This window comes from Cyclospora cayetanensis, unplaced genomic scaffold, assembly GCF_002999335.1.
Source record: "Cyclospora cayetanensis isolate NF1_C8 unplaced genomic scaffold, CcayRef3 CcayRef3_contig_31, whole genome shotgun sequence".
Taxonomy (NCBI): Eukaryota; Apicomplexa; class Conoidasida; order Eucoccidiorida; family Eimeriidae; genus Cyclospora; species Cyclospora cayetanensis.
The window spans coordinates 84,797-102,495 of NW_020312270.1; the positions used below are offsets into that span (position 1 = coordinate 84,797).

The 17,699-nt window shown below is 51.8% G+C and overlaps 4 protein-coding genes across 4 annotated transcripts; 2 read left to right on the forward strand and 2 right to left on the reverse strand.

Annotated features, from left to right (window-relative positions):
• The first annotated feature begins 574 nt into the window (after positions 1–574).
• LOC34617974 lies at positions 575–1,834 on the forward strand. Its single transcript, XM_026333832.1, has 3 exons — positions 575–967; positions 1,164–1,446; positions 1,647–1,834. The coding sequence occupies exons 1-3, from the start codon at positions 575–577 to the stop codon at positions 1,832–1,834; spliced, it is 864 nt and encodes a 287-aa protein (XP_026189617.1).
• Positions 1,835–2,504: 670 nt separating this feature from the next.
• Positions 2,505–10,825, reverse strand: LOC34617975 (DNA-directed RNA polymerase II subunit 2). Its single transcript, XM_026333830.1, has 14 exons — positions 10,539–10,825; positions 9,676–9,901; positions 9,127–9,294; positions 8,717–8,803; positions 8,328–8,491; positions 7,275–8,085; positions 6,719–6,907; positions 6,399–6,458; positions 5,973–6,157; positions 5,064–5,604; positions 4,477–4,585; positions 3,882–4,051; positions 3,512–3,649; positions 2,505–3,020 (listed from the first exon to the last, which is right to left on the reverse strand). Exons 1-14 carry the CDS (start codon positions 10,823–10,825, stop codon positions 2,505–2,507), a joined length of 3,651 nt encoding a protein of 1,216 aa, XP_026189615.1.
• Positions 10,826–12,073: 1,248 nt separating this feature from the next.
• LOC34617976 (exosome complex component RRP41 homolog) lies at positions 12,074–14,575 on the forward strand. The gene is made up of 6 exons (XM_026333845.1): positions 12,074–12,656; positions 12,860–12,910; positions 13,166–13,344; positions 13,598–13,648; positions 13,813–13,881; positions 14,474–14,575. Exons 1-6 carry the CDS (start codon positions 12,074–12,076, stop codon positions 14,573–14,575), a joined length of 1,035 nt encoding a protein of 344 aa, XP_026189630.1.
• A 552-nt stretch (positions 14,576–15,127) lies between these two features.
• On the reverse strand, positions 15,128–17,523 carry LOC34617977 (WD repeat domain phosphoinositide-interacting protein 3). Its single transcript, XM_026333846.1, has 3 exons — positions 17,062–17,523; positions 15,351–15,617; positions 15,128–15,205 (listed from the first exon to the last, which is right to left on the reverse strand). The coding sequence occupies exons 1-3, from the start codon at positions 17,521–17,523 to the stop codon at positions 15,128–15,130; spliced, it is 807 nt and encodes a 268-aa protein (XP_026189631.1).
• Between the last annotated feature and the right edge of the window lie 176 nt (positions 17,524–17,699).

Consider the following 17,699-nt stretch of genomic DNA (forward strand, 5'->3'; position numbering starts at 1 on the left):
TCTCCGGCCTACAAGTTCTTGATCAAGTGCCTTAAATGCCAAGGGAATACAATTATATGGACTGAAGTAGTACTTTGTCCGATAATAGAGGAAGACAGCGAAGCTTCAAACCTTAGGGCAGCATAAAAGCCCCAGGCAATGCTCAGTCGGCCCAGCGCCATTACGCTTCTCTCTGTGGTAGCCCCTCTGCCAGGGGAATAGCAAAAAATTTAAACAAAAACAGTATTTAGGGGCTCTGATTGTATTTACGTTCAGTATCTGACGGCCACTACAAGCCACTCGTCTTTTTTGAAAGTGCCAACAGTCGAACTGCACAACTGTGATATCGACTCGCGAATTACCCTGCGGCGATTACCCACCATTTGCGCCTACCTCTAAGTTCGACCCCACAAAATATTGAGCTCAAAACTCACTTTTCTCGGAATTAATATGTCCATGTGCTATATGGCAGCCTCTTCTGCAATGTTGGCACGGCGCACGATTTCAGTGGATCGCCACGAAAATACTTCATTTGCCACCTCCGTTCTCTCATTTTAACACAGCCTTACAGAATTATGGATACAGCTATCTTAAAATGAGCGTACTAGTTCCTGTACCGCCTGCCAGCGGGGAAGCAGGGCCTGTAGCCCTCGCGTTACCCCCCAAACCGATTCCCCTGCCTCTCAGTGGCCAGCTGAACCCTTCTGCCTTCATAACCAACTTGTGGCTCAGCGTGAAAATCTGCCCGAGAGGGTTCTCTCGCCCTGAGTTGCTGTTGATTGCGAGGAGTCTGCCGAGGTCCGAATTAGGGGCTTGCCCGTCCCAACCCGTGGTGTTCAGGATGCAGCGCCCAGCTTGTACGGCACTTCTCTCTCCCACTGGAATACTCTTTATCATGGGGGGAATCACGAAAGAGCAAGCTCTGTGGCAGGCCTTTAGAGTGGCGTACAAAGTAAAATATAGAATTTGGTGGAAGCCCACAAAACACGTAAGGAGATCGAACAACCGCGACATCGGCAGAAAGAGAGGGAAGAAAGTCGAGAAGGGGGTAATTGCTGACTGGTCCTCAATCTTTTATATGGGGTGTTTCGTATATATAACCTTAATAGTTTTTGTTTACAACCATACCGCAACAACCACAGCCGCCTTGAATTTTCATTCACTATCTGTCTGTTTCTGCCCAGACGGAGTGCTTACAAGGGTCTGAACATGAGCTACAGGCTAAATACCTCTGCCGGCAGGAGGTAGAGTTCAACCCTCACTCCGCTACAGTCCTACAACTTGTGTGCCGTGTGGACTTGGGTGGTTCCTATCGGCCTAATGTCAGAGCCATTCTAGACCATCCGCAGCTCAGGGCGCTGGCAATAGACACACGGGACGGTGTGGCCGTGAGAATCCCAAATGTTCAAGGTTATTCAGCATCTCAGAAAAGTAGTGGAAATGGGAATGATGCGGCGGAGGATCTCGGTGAGAGCTAGAGCATCGACCCTGTGTGGGCTATACTTATACTACCTGCTGTTCTGCTTGAGTATTCCGTTGGGTTTATTGCTGGATTCACTTTCTCTGTTCTCATCTGGAAGGGCGACAGCCTTTGCCATCAGGCCGGCGCTCTAATGTGCTTGACTGACGGACTTCTTTGCCTCTCACTTTGTGTGCTCTTTCCGCAGCTGGCGAGTTGTTTGCTTTCGACGCAGAAGGCGAGGGCAGGGAGTTAAGGGGTAGGCGGGCAGCACGGGCGAAAGGTCCAACCTGCCTTATTTTTAGAACGGGGAAGATTCTCGTTTTAGGGTGCAAAAGCCCCGAAGAAATAAATGCTGCTATTGACTTTGTATGGCCGGCACTTGTGGGCCTGTAGCAGAGGGATCCTCTGTGCCTTCTTTCACCTTTACCTGCACGCTATCTTGTTTTTCATCTCCTCTCCACTTTACCATCGCTTAGCCATAAGCCGTACTGTCACCTTGCTCCATGCGCAACGACTGCCAATGTCGTCACTAAGGCATGTTGTAACTGCAGCCGAAAAAGAATTCGTATGTCGAGAGTTGGGTCAGAAAGTGCATCATGCTGCTCAAGCTTCACCGTCTGGTTAGCAACATCTTGATCAGGCGCTTCCTCTTAGAAGACGGGGAGTTCCGTCAGGTAGATGTACCTTTGCGCACAGTATGTTCTCCCCTAATGCCTAAATGCAATTGTACAAATCTTGTAAAGGCACTCCGGGTGCTACTTATACTCTTATAAAACAATATAGGTTCTCTTAGTCGGGCTCTCCATTTTTGTAGCAACGATGCCACTCCGGGCCTGCCACTGTGCTGTAGCTCAATTTCGTACGCCGTCAGGTACCAGGGCACATGAGTGATATTAATACAAATTAATTAGACAAGCGTACACCTATATCTATGGGTGCCATAGCCCTACATTAGGTATATGCAGAGATTGATAATAAGGAATACGCATAGATCTAGAAAATCACGGCATTCTATCACATCTGGGGGACAGGTAAAAATGATGGCGTATTCTGTCCGTTGCTCTCACGCCACCTGCAAAACCAGTTTGGGGTATATGCACATAGCGATGAGCTCCTGCAAGAGGAGCTTGCAAGCGTACGGGATGTACACTTGAGATATTTTGTTGCTGTTCCCGCAGAGCTTGCACTCAAAGGCAAGCCGCTGCAGGTCTGCAACGCACATTGTGCCGCATACATCGCAGCAGTGGATTCTGTACGCATCGCTTTGATCAAAGAGCCTCTCCTTCAACATTCGCGCCGCGCCGTGGGATATCATGCAGTCGCGCTCCATTTCGCCAAATCGGAGGCCACCCTCTCTGCTTTTTCCTTCCATGGGCTGCCGTGTCAGTGCTGCCACGGGTCCCCGTGCCCTTGCGTGTATTTTATCATCCACCATGTGCTTCAGTCTCTGGTAATATGTCGGTCCAATGAATACTAAGGAGGGCATATGAAGGCCCGTGTGACCGTGGTATAGTCGCTCATTCCCGTGGCGCTCGAAACCCAGGCGGTGCAACTCGCCAGCAATCCATGTGACGGTGTACTGCAGCAAACATAGAAGTCCGTAAGAATAAGAACAACTCGAGAATTACGTGATGTACTACAATTGCTACGTTATCAAGCTCCAGGCACATGTAAATTTAGAAGCTCAAAAAGGTGGGGAGGGTGCAAATTGAACATTTGGCAGGGGCAAGCGCGAGAGGAAGAACATGAAATCCCAAACACAAAAGTGAGTGTGTGATACTATTAAAAATTATGCTACATTTCCTCATAAAATATATACACAGCCTGATAAAGTGTTCTCTAATAATGTAAAACACAACATCGTTGGATACACCATGGGCATCCACCGTGTGACCGGCCAAACTATGTTTTAGTATGTTTATACGGACTTCATCACTTCCAAAAATTACCCCCAACAAATTATGCATGCAGCCCCAATACAAAGTAGTGCCCTAGCCTTTTCCCCTGCCTTTCCTCCCTAGGAGTTTTATTCACACGAACAGCACGAATCGCCTCAGTGCTACCGCTTACATCGTTGAAAGGCGTGGCATCCCCCTCCCCCCCGATAATTGCCGCCGTTTTCCCCAACAGGCACTCGACAAGGTGACCAATAGTCATGCGGGAGGGAACGGCGTGGGGGTTCATGAGCAAATCGGGAACAACGCCGTCCTGCAGAGCCCCAAATTGCGCCGACAAGTCAAAATCTCCATTAAACACACAAGAGGGCAAGGAGGGCCAAACCACGGTTGTGCGCAGGGTGCCATGCCAAGCACAGGTCGCCGCTGCCTTCTGTAGGTGCTTCTTTTGTGGTTTAAGAAGACAAAACACCGGGAATAAGGGCAACGAGGTGCAATGAACGGAATAAGGAATTTGAGCCCAGTAGGAAGCCAACGGAACGCACCTCTGTAAACGGCATATCTTCTTGCCTGTACGCGATACCGATGGTGCCTTTCTGTCCGTGGCGACTCGCAAATTTGTCGCCTGTCTGCGGGATGCGGACGCTTCTCACTTTCACCTTTACGAAGCGCGAACCCTTGGAGTTGACGCTCAGCATGACAGTGTCGACCACACCTATTATGGCACACAAGGGAATACCGCGTAAACGAATCATATGTGGACTGACACGCACACTGGCACGCCCACGCCGTATCATCGATTCCACACGCAGAATCCATACATTTTGCACAAAGAGTACACTAGAAATGTGAGCAAACAAAAATAACAAAGAAACTCATTGCAAAGACGTCGAAAGGCTTGCAGACGAAGGACACACATGAACTTCAATAGAGGAAAAATGCGAGGAGGATGACCAGAACAGGCATCGGCGCAAGGGGAAAGGTATGGAAGATTATTCAAACGGATCAAAAGATACACCTGTATAAACGAAGGCCTAAGGGTGTGCAGAGAATAGCGTAGACAACAGGGGAAAAGCCACTCTACATTAGGAAGATGCAATGCCGGATGGTAGCTTTCGAATGAAGCTAATGAGGACGGACCGCTTTCCGAAGACCTTAAGCAAAGAGAGCAGTCCTTTTTGGTTTTCGACAGGAGGGCCTCCGCTCCAGGCGGTGCCAAAGGGTCTAGATCGTCGAAATTGGGGGATGTCTGAGACAAAAGGACACAGAAAATCCATGCACTGGAAAACAGAAAGCGACGCCCACAGAAAGGAACAACAGAGAAGGCGATGGAATTGTGATAGGAATGAAGACTGGGCTTTGAAAAGAAATGCAACTAGCGATAGTGGTCATAAAATCCATAGATGAAGGTAAATTAACGAGTCGACGCCACATAGATGACAAACACCCACAATAAGAGCCGCCCCACAAATGCTCGCAACTCTAAGAGACGTTAATGACTACGGGTTTCACGGAAATAATCATTGTCTTGAGCAACGAAGAAAATTGCTGAAATAACTAGGACGGAAGAAATACTACTATGTAGGAAGCTGCATTGCCACATGTTAGGCGCACAGCAAGCCCGGTTTCCCCCCCTCCTAAGAAGCATGTCTTTTGATATCTCCTGAGGTGGTTCCTTCTATTTGCTCATTAGTCTTGTTAGTGAAGGCAGAAACATAAGAGCTTACTTTCCCGATTATGACATCGTCACCTAAAACCCTAGATCCTGGTTCGACAAGGCCATCCGTGTCAAGTTTGGAGTAGTCTCCACGCTTCATGCCCGAGGTAGTTTCTGGATTTGGCTGTTCAAATCCCTCCACCACGAGAGATCCCTGCTGTTTCTCTTCGGCACAGTAAGTACGGCAGAAAAGGCTGCGGAAGATGCCTCTGTCAATGCTGCTGCGATTCATGATAAGGGAGTCTTCCTGGTTGTACCCCGAGTAGCAGAGAATTGCAACGATGGTATTGATGCCCGCTGGGAGTTCCCTGAACTTTAAGTGTTCCATTGCACGCGTGCAGACGAGCGGCTTCTGGGGGTAATATAGCAAGTGCGCCAAGGTGTCAAGGCGAAGATTGAAATTTGTTGTATACACGCCCATGGCTTGTTTCCCCATGGCGCTCTGATACACATTTCGCGGCGACTGATTGTGGTCGGGAAACGGGATGATAGAAGCACAAACTCCAAGGATTAATGAGGGGTGGATTTCGCAATGCGTGTACGGAACAGACCTGAGGTAAACACGGGCAGAGATACCAATGCAGGAAAGAGAGATGTAGAGAGCTATGACACTTAAGTATCCTGGTTCTCAACAAAGCGCGTTTGCAGATTCGCATCAAATGGGTGGTACCATCTTCAGCTCGGTGCGTTCTACCGCTGGTCAAGCAACATGGCGTATGGATATGCAAGAAGCAGCGCGCGCAAATACTTATGCCAACAAGTGTCATACCCTAAACTGGCAGCAATACCAAGCACAGAACAAAAGACATGGGCTCCAATTGGGCCTATCACAGACCTAGATATCTCTCTTTCTCTCCCTCCACCCAGACGGCAGGCGACAAACGTGAGGGTATGTCCTCTGCTCCATTGCCCCACTTACTTTCCCCTCTCTACTAAGTCCTTATGAAACATGGCTACCATCGACGTTTCCTCTTCTTCACAGTCGATGTACTCAATCACTCCGCTGGCCATCAGATAGTTCCAGCCAGCGCCCCTCTCCGCAACGCCAGCCATATCCCGCACTTTGTTCACATCTGACTTTCGAATTCGCAGCTGGCCAGTGTCCTGAAAAGCAGCACCCACGCGAACAGCCCCGTAGATGATGAACTGTTAATGCGCCTCCAGGAAAATAGACATGAGATTGGTAAACAATTCTTGAAGGAATCAGACTTGGTGGTGCACATTACAACCTCCGCTCCGCAATGCACCAAATAGCGCCTTCCGAAGATGCAAAACCCTTGCTTTCAACGCGAATTCCCTATTTTGCTACAAACACGCAAAAGGCCTTGCGTGGAGTGCGGCTTACGCTGTCGACGACATAAAGAGGCCTCATGGCTCTTCCAGCATCCGTGAAAATTTTGACTTCCTGAAAAGAAATACATGCCAATAGCCCAATGCAGGAATCCAATACGCCATGAAAACGCGAAACAAGCAGCTATTCTGCAGGGCAGGAGTCGAGGCTCGTACAGCTACTGGCTAGAGAGGGGCGCAGTACTTGGGCAACCGTAGCATCATGCCCAACGCCACAGCAGCCTTATCCAGCCCATCAAACTACTGTGGCTTGCACATCCCACTCAATTACATGACGATACGTCCCGATTTCACGGTCCGCAGTGTGCGTCTAACCCGGTTAATGATGTCTCTGACGATTGACGTGTCGTTGCGGATATGGCCCTTCCTGCGGATCTCCTTGAGCGTGTGGCAGAGTGTCTCTGCCTCATCGAAGCAGCCTGCCCAGTCTCCATTGATAAATACTTTGCAGCGGTCCTTGATACTTTCAGGCGAAATCTCGTCTAGCCCGTCTAGACCCCAGTCCTGCGACATTGGCGGCAACACAGAAGAGGCGGAAGGCGAACGTTTTGGTAGATCGAAGCCAGAACCCTTGGTATTACCGCATGACGGTACACGGGCGTTCATAGAGACCGATAGCAGATTGAAGAAGAGACCGATAGCAGATTGAAGAACAGCACCGCCTGCCAAAGGCGCTGTGCTCGAATGGACTCATCACTGCACTGGCAGCATTCGGTTGTGGGGTGTATGCTTGAAAGGTGGCAACAAAGCGTGTGCGGGGACTACCGAAGGGTGTGCAGCAACAACCATGATCTGTGGCGTCGCAAATTCGCGGCTTGGCGTGATGATCTGCATGCCCTCTTCACAGGCATGCTGACCAGTGTATGCTCACTTCTAAGAATTCGCGGATCGCCTTGGTTGGCGCGCCGACGGAAATCTTTGCCATGAGTGCCAGGTTTTTCACGAGTCCAACAGCTTGACCCTCGGGTGTCTCGGCAGGGCAGATCATACCCCAGTGGGTGTTGTGGAGTTGCCTGGGCTTCGCCATTTTGCCTTCTCTGCCCAGGGGTGTGTTGAGCCGCCTTAGGTGTGAAAGAGCCGAGGAAAATGTCAGCCTGTTCAGAACCTGCGATACTCCCGTCCGCACGACTTTTCCCTCGCGATCACGCCCCCAGTTGCCCGTGGCCAGCTGATACTGCAGCCCCTGTGTAATAGGGCTGGCGCTCCGCACGGCGCCGGCGACGTCAAATGTCTTTCCGTGGTCGATCTGCCTTTGCAAAATCCGCGTGACATCCTTCACAAGCTTTCTAAAAAGAGTTCCGAAAGATGCAGCCATCAGCGGGCCGCTGAGGTCTAGCCGCTTTTTCCCAAAGTGATCCCTATCGTCTTGGTTGATCCTCCCAAGCTCTGCCAGCAGCAGCCGATGTACCATGTAGCCTACAAAATACGCCTTTTTACCTTCGCACCCTGGCTCAGTACCCACGTGCGGCAGCACTTCCTTTCGCAGCAGCTCGCGAGCGTACTGCAGGCGACTCTCCCGCTGAGCCCCTACCGTTGGCCCCCTCTTGCCAATAAAATCCAGGCACGCCTCCTGCGTATGAAACTCGAAACCCTCTTCTAACGAAGGCTTCAAGAGCGCACATAGCTGCTCGTCCCGCGTATCGTAGGCAACCCGCAAAAGAATATCCAAGTCGCTCACGCAGCTGCACCACCCACAAACCCACCGCACCAAGCCACACAAACAGTCAAACACACAACTTGAGCCGCGTGCCCGAAGCAGGGGCCTTCTTTCCTTCTCCCCTTCTGCGGCCAAAGCGTACAAAATGCACGTGACTACGCTCTAAAAGGTGCGCGAATATATATATATATATCTTAAAGATCTGCTCTCTAGGGAAAAAAGCCGTTTTCTTATGCCGCAGGCTAGAATGAGGTCTGCTATCCCTACCCAAGTGCCCGGAAGAGAATGGCAATAGGAATGTCGGTCCGAATGTATGGAAGGGCTGCGACAAGCTGCCCCGATCCTTTCCCCCTCCCAGTATCGCCCGTCATGGTCCGCTTCTTCACTGCGAACCCGCTTGTTGCCTGGTTGCCCTGCATCTGACTTCGGACCTGTTAAGCGCAACAGCCCTCCCTAAAAGTGTGCCATCATGTAAGTTCTCTGATCGTGCACCCCAATGGAGGAGAGACGCGCGTCACACCTCATACGGCGGCGGCTGTACTGCAGTTCGTGCGGCCAGACGGCCCTCGCTGTTTGCGTGGTGACGTCGTCTACAAGCCTCTTCCCCACAGACAACCCCAAGGCAAAACGCCTTCTTCTCCCCAATTTAGCCTCACCTCAGCTACCCACGAGAATTTCGAAGGCTGCGCCTTCTTGAAAACGTAGACGAAGTTCGAAGCCATGCGCTCCTGCGCCACCAGGACCTGCGCATGCATCAAGGACACGCACTCAAGCACGCTGCTTGGAGCTCTAAACACCCCCGAAAGCCGCTCCCACAGACCACAAACGTCAAACGCCATTCTCAAAAAGATGGAAAAAACATGCAACCCAAACCCAACCGACCCCCCTCCCTCTTCTCCCACTTTCATTTCGAACACGCGCAGCCACGCACGAGTCGCGCGTAAAAAGCCTGCCAAAGTCCTTCCTTCGCAAAGTACAAATCTCGCCTTCTGGCTCCATCTGCCCGCCACCTGCACACTCCCCGCTCCCCCTCTGCTCCCTCAGACTGACAGACTGACTGACTGACCTTTTCACTGCCGTTGATAATAAAGTAGCCCCCCTGATCGTAGCTGCACTCTCCGACATCCGGCAGCTGCTCGGCCGCGATGTCATGCGTCCAGCAATAAAAGGACTTGAGCATGATGGGCAACCGGCCCAAGCAGACGCGCTCATACGAGTGACGCTCCTCTACGATCTACAACGCAAAGACGCAGACAAATTCGCCCCAAAAGGGAGGAAAGGCATGCGTGGCCGCAGAGCCACAGAGATGAAGGGCATCGTGACTCCATCTGAGAAGCCACTTACAGAAGCCCGACCCAATATACGGCGGGGAGAGGGCATACGTGGGAAGAAGGTAAAGCGCCCCAAGGGCAAAAGCGTTAAAAAAAGTCAAAAAACAGTTCACTGGAAGCGGCCAGCAAAAGAAGGCCTTCTCCCGCTACGCTGGCCACAGCCTCCCTCGGACTTTTCGCGTGCGGAGAATCTTTTGTATCCGTAGCAAGCCGGCAAGCGTTCAACCCCGAAGCAATATGAACACCCCCACTACGTCGATAGACGAAAAAGCTCCTTCGCTTACCTCCTCATTGGTGATTGGGTCGATCTTGTACGTCGTTTGATCAATAGAAACAAAGAGGGAACTGCTGTACGTAAGATTGCGAGTCCTGGACTCCTGCGGCCACAGATTCTTCTGCAAGCCTTCCTTCTCCTGCGCTGCTGGGCGGTTCAGCGAAAGCTGGCCAAACTTCAGACGATATCGAACGTCCAGTTCAACATCTTCCTCCGGCCGATACTGTGGAGAGGGCCTGTAGCAGAAGCAAGCCCAAGGACGGGAGACCGTGGTGATGGCGACAGCAATAACACGCATGCATGCATGAAGAAAAACCCGACGCACAGCTCATTACATCAGGCGCACGACCACCAAGAGGCGTCAAACGCATGCCGAGCCCCATTACGGGACGATGCGCAAGCGTGCTTGCCGGGTGTACAGACACCGAAATAATATTCGACTGGCAGCCCCTAGCCCGCGGCATACACAGAGAGCTCCGCAATGCAGGGGTAAGCTGAAGATATAATATATCTGCTTTCATGGGAACCTGCAGCGGATACTCTGGCCTCACCCCAGTGCTCCCCCACAGGCCGTCATCATGCAGGTGCCTCCGGCTTGGAGCACCCAGACGCCGGCCTGCGAAATATACTGCGCCTTTCGACCGATCGACATGCACAGGTATACAACACATACAGTCCATCAAATGACAGGGCTGCAAAGCCGATTGCACGCAAAATGCAGTAGTCGCAATAAGACTGCCGAGCGGCGGCCACCGACATGACGAAAATCCCATCAAACAAAAAGGCGGCTACATAGAGGCGCCAAAAGAAGACAGTAGAGGCTAGTCAGACATACAACACAAGAAGAGAGATACACGAGAATATCTGCATCACCTGATTTCGATGGGGGGATGAGCATCGATGATCTCCTGAAGCTTGTAGCTTGCAAAGTCATTGAAGCTCTCTACTTGCTGTGAGACAAGCCCCTTGCCCTCGAAAAAAGATCCCACTACTGCCCAGGTGTCTTCTGAGTCGATTTCCTGCTGCTGAGCGTCTTCTTCCTCCTGCGGGAGCCGACTCCCTGGTTGCAGCACATCGCTGTCGTCTGCAAGGCCTGTTGGGGAGGCCTCGCCCATACCTAGGCCGTACTCCGCAATTCCTTGACTCGAGTAGCCCTCCATCTTTCTGCTGCCACCCCGCTGCAGCTGAAGCTGCAGCGGCTCCAAAGCGTGCGAAAGCCGCTCACGCTGCCCCTAACCCAACAGTGGTCTTCGCTGCTACTCCTGCTGCCAGGGAGCCTCTCAAACCCGCATTTTATGAGGACTTGTCCTGGACTGGTAGAGAGCGCAGGGATCAGCGAAAGTGAAGGAGATGTCTGAATAACGATTTAAAACGAGGGAGGGAAGGGAGCAAAATCGCAAATTAACCCGGGCGCAGCAGTATCCTTCCTTCGCTAGCACCGCGTACCTATCACGACACAGGCCAAAACCTTTGAAGGAGATATATACATGCAAGCACACAGTTACGAGGATGTGGTGCTGCCAAGAAGGGGCTGCAGGATGGGATTATCAAGAGCCGCAACGCGCGGAGGGGCGCATGCAGCGAGTGTGGAACAAAGGCGGAGAGTATGCCCTTTACTGAAGATCGGAATGGATGGGAATGGAGAAACAAAACAATAGAAAGGATCTACACGAAAATTTGATGCGAATTAGGAGGGAGCCTAGGGGCCTGCTGCATGCATGAGCAGTCTGCATGTATTACTACATGGTGGATGAACAGCCCTATATCATATTCCTTAAAACATCGAGAGCGCTATTTGCTCGTTCCTACAGCCTGAATTGAATAATTAGATTGTTTGGCGTAATATCCGGGGGGTACAGGAGAACAACTGCCGCCATTTGCTGCTGAGTATCGATAGCATGAGATCCGCACTGAATCCCGACTTCAGTGTCCTTTCTCTTCATATTTTAAAAACCCTTTTCCTCTGCTAGCCAACTGTATCTCTACTAAATGCATTCTTGTGTTGTCATGGTTACTGCCCGTCACAGTCAGACACAAAAGTCGTTCCCAGAGCCAATTCTCCTCCTGCCCCGGTTGAGCGGCACCCTAGCAATTTCGTCAATAGGGGGATTATAGCGTCTAAACAGCAATGTTAAGCCCGTCAGCTTTGCGCGTGCACTCTTGAATTCGTGAAGCAGGTCTCTGACTTCTGTGCTCAATATTTTTTCGCTCTTTGTTGAGCAAGAGGGAGACATTATCTGGAGATTTCCTGTGAGTTTGAGCTGTGTCACACTACGCCTGCCCGACATTTGGCACGAGAGGTAAAACAAGCAGTCTTGCTCTTCTCCCCTGCTCCTTGAATCTTCATCTGGAGCTGTCTTTACACTACCGGCTCCTCCGCTCCTTTTTTGGTCTGTCGGAAGTCGGAGATGTACAAAGCAGAGGCCGTCAACCCCTGTGGCTTTCGAGCCGACGGCCGTCTGGTGCACGAGTGTCGCCAGCTGCGCTGCCGTACTTCTGTCCCTCTGGCAGCAACGACTCCGCTTGCTGCTGCCGCTGCTGCTGCTTCTCCCGAAGGCGCAGTCCTTGCAACTGTGGGGGGTTCAGGGTGTCTCACGAGCTGTGACGGACGCGCTGTCGTGTCTCTTGGCTGTACTAAAGTTATGGCCCTTGTCTATGGACCGCAGCCGGCCAGCAGCAGCAGCAACAGTGGTAGTAGTATTAGCAGCAGCAGCAGCTGGAGCGTCAGCAGCAGTGATACCACGACACTAGCGCTCCAAATGCTACAGGAGGGGAGGCAGGGGCAGGCAAGGGGGGATCTTAATGCCCCCCTTTCAGTGGTTTGTTCTGTAGGGTTTGTCGACAGCTGCATCAGGCTGAGGTGCATGTACACCCCAGACACGGCAGAAGTTGCTGCAGCCGTCCGGGCAGCAGCGGAGGGCATCATCCTGAGGCGTCTCTACACCCAAACTAAAATCACTATCTCTATCCTAGTCCTCGCAGACGACGGAAGTAAGGCGGAGATTTGTACTCAGAGGGAGGGTCCAAAACAGAACATATGCACAATTCTCCATTGCCCCCACCAACTGCGCATTCGTTTGTTCTTTGTATCGCCTTATCTCTGCTTCTGTCTGGCAAAGTGTTCTCTCCCACGAGCTGCTTCAAAGCTTCTCAAGTTGTTGTTGCTGCAATTTTTGTTTGTTTTGATTTGACAGGCATTCTCTCAGCTTCACTTATCGCCGCCTCTCTGGCGCTGGCAGATGCGGGTACACTGCAGGTTGCCCGGCTGTTGCTCTCCCCGACCTCCTCATTCCCTTATTAGTGCTGCCATTATTTGTGATGCTCCTTTTGTAGAAAGCCCTCCTTTGCGCTCGCTGCAGGTGCCTTCGGAACGCAGCGTCTTCTGTGCCTTGCTGTGTCGTCCTAACCACCGCGCTAGCGCTCCAGGATTGCGGCTCTGTTTGCCATGTGCAACTTCCTCAAGAGCTCCTCTATAATGTCTTTTGTTTTCGGTGCTGCAGGCGTTGCCATGCGGGACTTGTTGCCTGCCTGCACAGTACTGCTCTTGCCGCAGCACCAGCCGCAGCATCAGCAGCAACAGCAGCAGCACCAGCCCGTGTTGTTGCTAGATCCAACAAACGATGAGGCACGCACAGGGGGACCCAGCCTCACCTTGGGCGTCACTGCGCAAACAAACAGTGTGCGTTTGAGGCTGTCACAACAGCTGCATGCGTGTCGTGTGTGCCCCTCCTGCATTTCCAGAGCTTTTGCGCCTTCTCCGTCTTACGCGACCTTTCTTATGGAGCCGACGTCTTATTTGGGGCCCGTTTTCACTCATACAAAAAATAATCATCGCATGGCCCTCATGACGCCCCTTAGTGTAGTCCGACAGCCGTGCTGTGTCAATATATGTCGCCTCCTGCACTGCCTCGCTGGTTGACTGCTGTCTGCAGATTGTGGCGCTGCAACTCAGCGGAAAAGTCGACAAGGAAACGTTCGACAAAGTAGGCTATTAGGAGCTAGACTGCGGGGTGCACGCCAGAGACGCCGAAGAGTCCCCACGACAGCAGCTGCTCGTTTGTTTGTGCTACTTGTGTTGCAACAATTGCACCCATGTGACTGATCAGCTATAGATTCACGTGCCTTACGCGTTGTCTGTTGCCTTCAGATGTTTGAAATGTGCTTGAGGGGATGCTTTGCGGCGGCAGAATGCATGAAGGTAGGGCGGCTCTGTCTGGTACGGTGCCACGTGTTCAAGTTTCTTAGATCCTGCGACTGCACGCGCGCGTTTTCGTTTCCCCCTGAAAATTGACGAGTTCAGCGTGCGTTGCCTGCGGGATCTCGAAGCTGCATCCTAATTTAACGCCCCCGCGTATGAGTCCAAAAGGGCCTTCATCCCAGCCTAGACTGCTATAGGACTGAACGCATGCAAAGTGGTGCTGGGGTATCGTGCTATGCTGCTGCCAGAGCAGCCGAGCGTCCAGCAGCCTGCAGCTTAGGCACCAAACCAGTTCTTCTGTTGCTTGTAGCACCCCTTATGAGCTCCTTGGCCTCATTAAAGATGTCCTTTTTGGCCTTCTGATGGGCATGACACTTGAAAACACCAACAACTGTTGGCCTGGGTATGCCTATGCACCTTGCATCTTGTCTGTGGTTCCTCAGGACGCCTTGCGGGATGCAGCAGATCGGCGACTATTGCTCAGCAGCTGAGGATAAGGGTCCGTCTTGAGTCCATATATTTGGACGACGCTGGAGCCTCTTGGCGCGAGCTTTTGCGTTGGTCGTATCCTGCGTAGCCTATGTCTCCCTTTACCCTTTGAACTGAGTAGGGGCAGACACGCAACTGCCGCAGCCTCAAAGTGGTCATGTGTCACCAACAAGCTTCCTCACGAGCATGTCCCAGGGAAACGTTTCATTTAATTATGATCTAAGCTAGATCTTTCGCGTGGCTGCGTGCTTGGCATTGAGTCTGAGGGTCGCTGCTTCCATTTCACTTTGCGTAGGGCTAGCACTAGTCGTGTATAGTTCGTATGCTAAGGGAAAACGTGAGCAGTTGGTGGGCTAAAGGAGAACTGAAGATATAGCTGCTGTGGTGACTCTCTCAAGTTCCATAAAGTTGCTCAGCAAGGCCGTCGGTATTCGATGCACAGGCTCGCTGAGCTCGTTGGCAGCTAGCCTGCTGACCGTTAGACGGGCTGCCTAAAGTGTAAATTCTAAATCTTGTGAACCTTCTTATGGGAACGACCTGGCCTTTTCTGCAAAGTAGTGGCCCGTAGGGAGTTCTCTGCATGCAACGGCAAATTTGAAGTGCGGGAACTTTCCGTATTTAGGCGTTAAGAAGGCGCGTACAGAGTGGGAAAGCACGCGCGGAGTGAGCATTGGAGAAGAAGGAGGGAAGAAGGGCCCGCACTAGAGGAAGGCGATAAACTGAGAGCCTCCTCGAAATGGAACAAATGGGAGAGGACAAGCAAAGGCAGCGTTCCTCATAGCACGAGCTGCCACTGGTCACCATCGTGCCCGCCTTCTAATTCGGATGGAAGTGCGGCAGTTCCCAAATGAGGCTGCAGTGAGAAGCCAAGCAGACGCACACCAGATGCGCCATGCAAAGCCAGCGGCAATAAGCGCAGTAGTGTTGACTCCTGCATCAATGTAAATCATGCACAAGAAGCAGGGCATGAGAGGCTTTCGGAGAGGGTCACTTTATACCTGTATCTGGAAGTTTGGCCTCGGCGCGAACCAGGTGCTGGCAGTTAAAAGAGTGCATTCCTGGCCTTTACTCAGGTCGAAGCGGAGCTCACAAAAGACGCCAGAGGGGCAGAGAAGGAATAAGTGGTTGGAAACTGGGCCTGCAAAAGCTACCAATGGACCGCTGATGGTAGAAGTGGGAGACCGACTGTCGAGAAGCTTCAAGTCCTGTGGAAGGTGAAACTGTGCAAAACTCCGCGAGGCACCAAAATAACCGCCAAGGACCCCCTGAAGCGCACATTCGCCTGCAGAAGAAGAGTGCGGCAGATTATGAGCGTCTGAGAGACCCTTCGTGAACAAAATTAAAGGAGAAGGGAGAACAAAAGCAAGCACCTGAGTTGCGCTATTCACCGAAACATGTATACGCCCGCCACTGTAGTGTAGGCCTTGCTCATTAAGGGCGCATGGCCATCATCGGGCATACGCATGAGTGTGTGTATGTGTAGGTGTGTATCCGTAGTTCTGTGCCTTATTACAGATCGAAATACGTTCATACAACAAAATTGATCAAAGTTCGTATCTGCAGCAGGATATTTTATGTGTAAAAAAGATCTCAGTAATCGCATTCAGCGCAGCCATAGGAACGAAGTTCACTTTGATTGCGTCCTGAACCATCTCTTTGGATGCATCGTATACAGCGCTTGTGATTTCTCTGCCGGAATGAAGTGCTGCGGGCAGCTGCAGTGAACTTAGAGAGCTTCCACTGCGGGAAGGGGGGTCACTGGCTGTTTCGTCTTGCTTGCCAAAGAATAGATGGTGGTGTTCGCCTTCATCTGGCTGTTGGCTGCACAGAAGAAAAATATGAAGGGTTTCAGAAGAAGCGATGGCAGCAAACCGGTCATCGCTCCGTATTGCGATGCAACTGATCAGAGATATCTGCGTCCCCCGCCGTAGCTGTTGCATCAGCTGTCCGTCTGAGGCCCTGAATATTCGGAGTACTGTTCCCTTCTCGCTGGCCGTTGCGAGCAGCGTCCCCTGGGAATTGAACACGAGAGCCGCGAGCTGAGTCCTATGTGCCTGGAAAACATGGTTGGCAATGCCGCTTTCTGCAGTGGTGCCGCCCTGTGAAGCCTCATCAGGGGCCCCTGCTGTGGAAGATGAGCCGCCGTGAACTCTCACTGCTCCCCCCGCAACAGCCGGACAAGCAAGTAGCCAGCAGCCTAAGATTCCTCCAGAAGCCAAGGCACACAACCCGCGTTCGTTGCTCCCGGTGTGAATGATGTTTATGGGGCGCATCTGGTCGCTGAGGTACACGTACACCTGAGGACGTCGATCCAGCGCATTGCACAGCTAGCGAATCCTACAGGTGAAAGGCCAAACTGCACGGCAACAACCTTGCAGCATGCATACGTTGCACCTAAGCAGCAGCCCCCCGCGTCCGCAGAGTTGGTTGGCCCTTGCGCCAAGAAGCAACGAACGCCAATTCTGTAAGCAGTGGCAGCAATAGGTAAAAATTCAGCAACTACACTGGACCAAAAATCCACCAGATTCGCACCACAGGGTACTCAAAATACGACAAGGGCACACCTGCGGATCGGTGCAAAGTGCCTCTCGCAGCAGTATATTAATGTTCGGGAAATGACCCAAGGGTTGCCTCCCGAGTCTGCCGCCAGAGGTCTCCTTTTGAAAAACCTCGACTAGACTTTCTATTTAGAGTTTGGTTGCTGCTTACCGCGAAGTCGGTAACCATGGCAAGGACATCTCGCGTGAGACACACGCTTTTCACTGGCTGTCTGCTCCGAAGTTCTCCGATAAACCTCCTTCTGCTGTCATCCCAGAACTTGACTTTCCTGTTTTCAAGTTTACTTACCGTCGCAAAAACATTTGTTCGAAAGAGCATTGCCGCTGTATGGACCCCTCTATCAGGCCAGTTGGATCCCTCTCTGCGGACGAACTCCGTTAGGGGGGAGCTTGTATACACCCTGAAACCCTCTGATGTCCCAGCGATGAAACAGCTTCCGTCCTGATTAAACGCCATAGACTCCAGGTACACATTGGGCGCCTCCGCAGGCTCCCCACTACTACCCAATATACTTGTGGCATCCTCTGCAAAAGGAGCTGAGTCACTGCCCTGCAAGGTTCTCCCTCCGTCGGGGGCAGCCTCCTTAAGACAGTCCTGTGGCCATTCTTCCATCACCCAAAGCGTGCTCAGTGCTCGTTCCAAGGCAATTAAGATGTCTCCGGAGGTACATGGACATGCAAGGAAAGGGAGACTCTGCAAGGAGCTATTGGTGATGGGTTGGGTGCACCTCTCACTCTCCAATATGGATATTACACAAAAAAAGATATTAAGGTGTTCAGGCTCAATGC

Excerpts from the sequence above, each read along its gene's own strand:
- LOC34617977 (XM_026333846.1), bottom strand. The coding sequence starts at position 17,523 with ATGGAAGAATGGCCACAGGACTGTCTTAAGGAGGCTGCCCCCGACGGA. Across the intron at positions 15,618-17,061 it reads CCATGGTTACCGACTTCGCG|GGGGTCCTTGGCGGTTATTT; the intron begins GTAAGCAGCAAC and ends TGTGCGCTTCAG. Across the intron at positions 15,206-15,350 it reads GGCCAAACTTCCAGATACAG|CCTCATTTGGGAACTGCCGC; the intron begins GTATAAAGTGAC and ends TTCTCACTGCAG.
- LOC34617974 (XM_026333832.1), top strand. The coding sequence starts at position 575 with ATGAGCGTACTAGTTCCTGTACCGCCTGCCAGCGGGGAAGCAGGGCCT. Across the intron at positions 968-1,163 it reads GGTGGAAGCCCACAAAACAC|ACGGAGTGCTTACAAGGGTC; the intron begins GTAAGGAGATCG and ends GTTTCTGCCCAG. Across the intron at positions 1,447-1,646 it reads TGATGCGGCGGAGGATCTCG|CTGGCGAGTTGTTTGCTTTC; the intron begins GTGAGAGCTAGA and ends CTCTTTCCGCAG.
- LOC34617976 (XM_026333845.1), top strand. The coding sequence starts at position 12,074 with ATGTACAAAGCAGAGGCCGTCAACCCCTGTGGCTTTCGAGCCGACGGC. Across the intron at positions 12,657-12,859 it reads AGTCCTCGCAGACGACGGAA|GCATTCTCTCAGCTTCACTT; the intron begins GTAAGGCGGAGA and ends TTGATTTGACAG. Across the intron at positions 13,345-13,597 it reads TCACTGCGCAAACAAACAGT|ATTGTGGCGCTGCAACTCAG; the intron begins GTGCGTTTGAGG and ends TGCTGTCTGCAG.
- LOC34617975 (XM_026333830.1), bottom strand. The coding sequence starts at position 10,825 with ATGGAGGGCTACTCGAGTCAAGGAATTGCGGAGTACGGCCTAGGTATG. Across the intron at positions 6,908-7,274 it reads CGATCCGCGAATTCTTAGAA|GACTGGGGTCTAGACGGGCT; the intron begins GTGAGCATACAC and ends CCAATGTCGCAG. Across the intron at positions 6,459-6,718 it reads TCAGAGACATCATTAACCGG|GAAGTCAAAATTTTCACGGA; the intron begins GTTAGACGCACA and ends ATTTCTTTTCAG.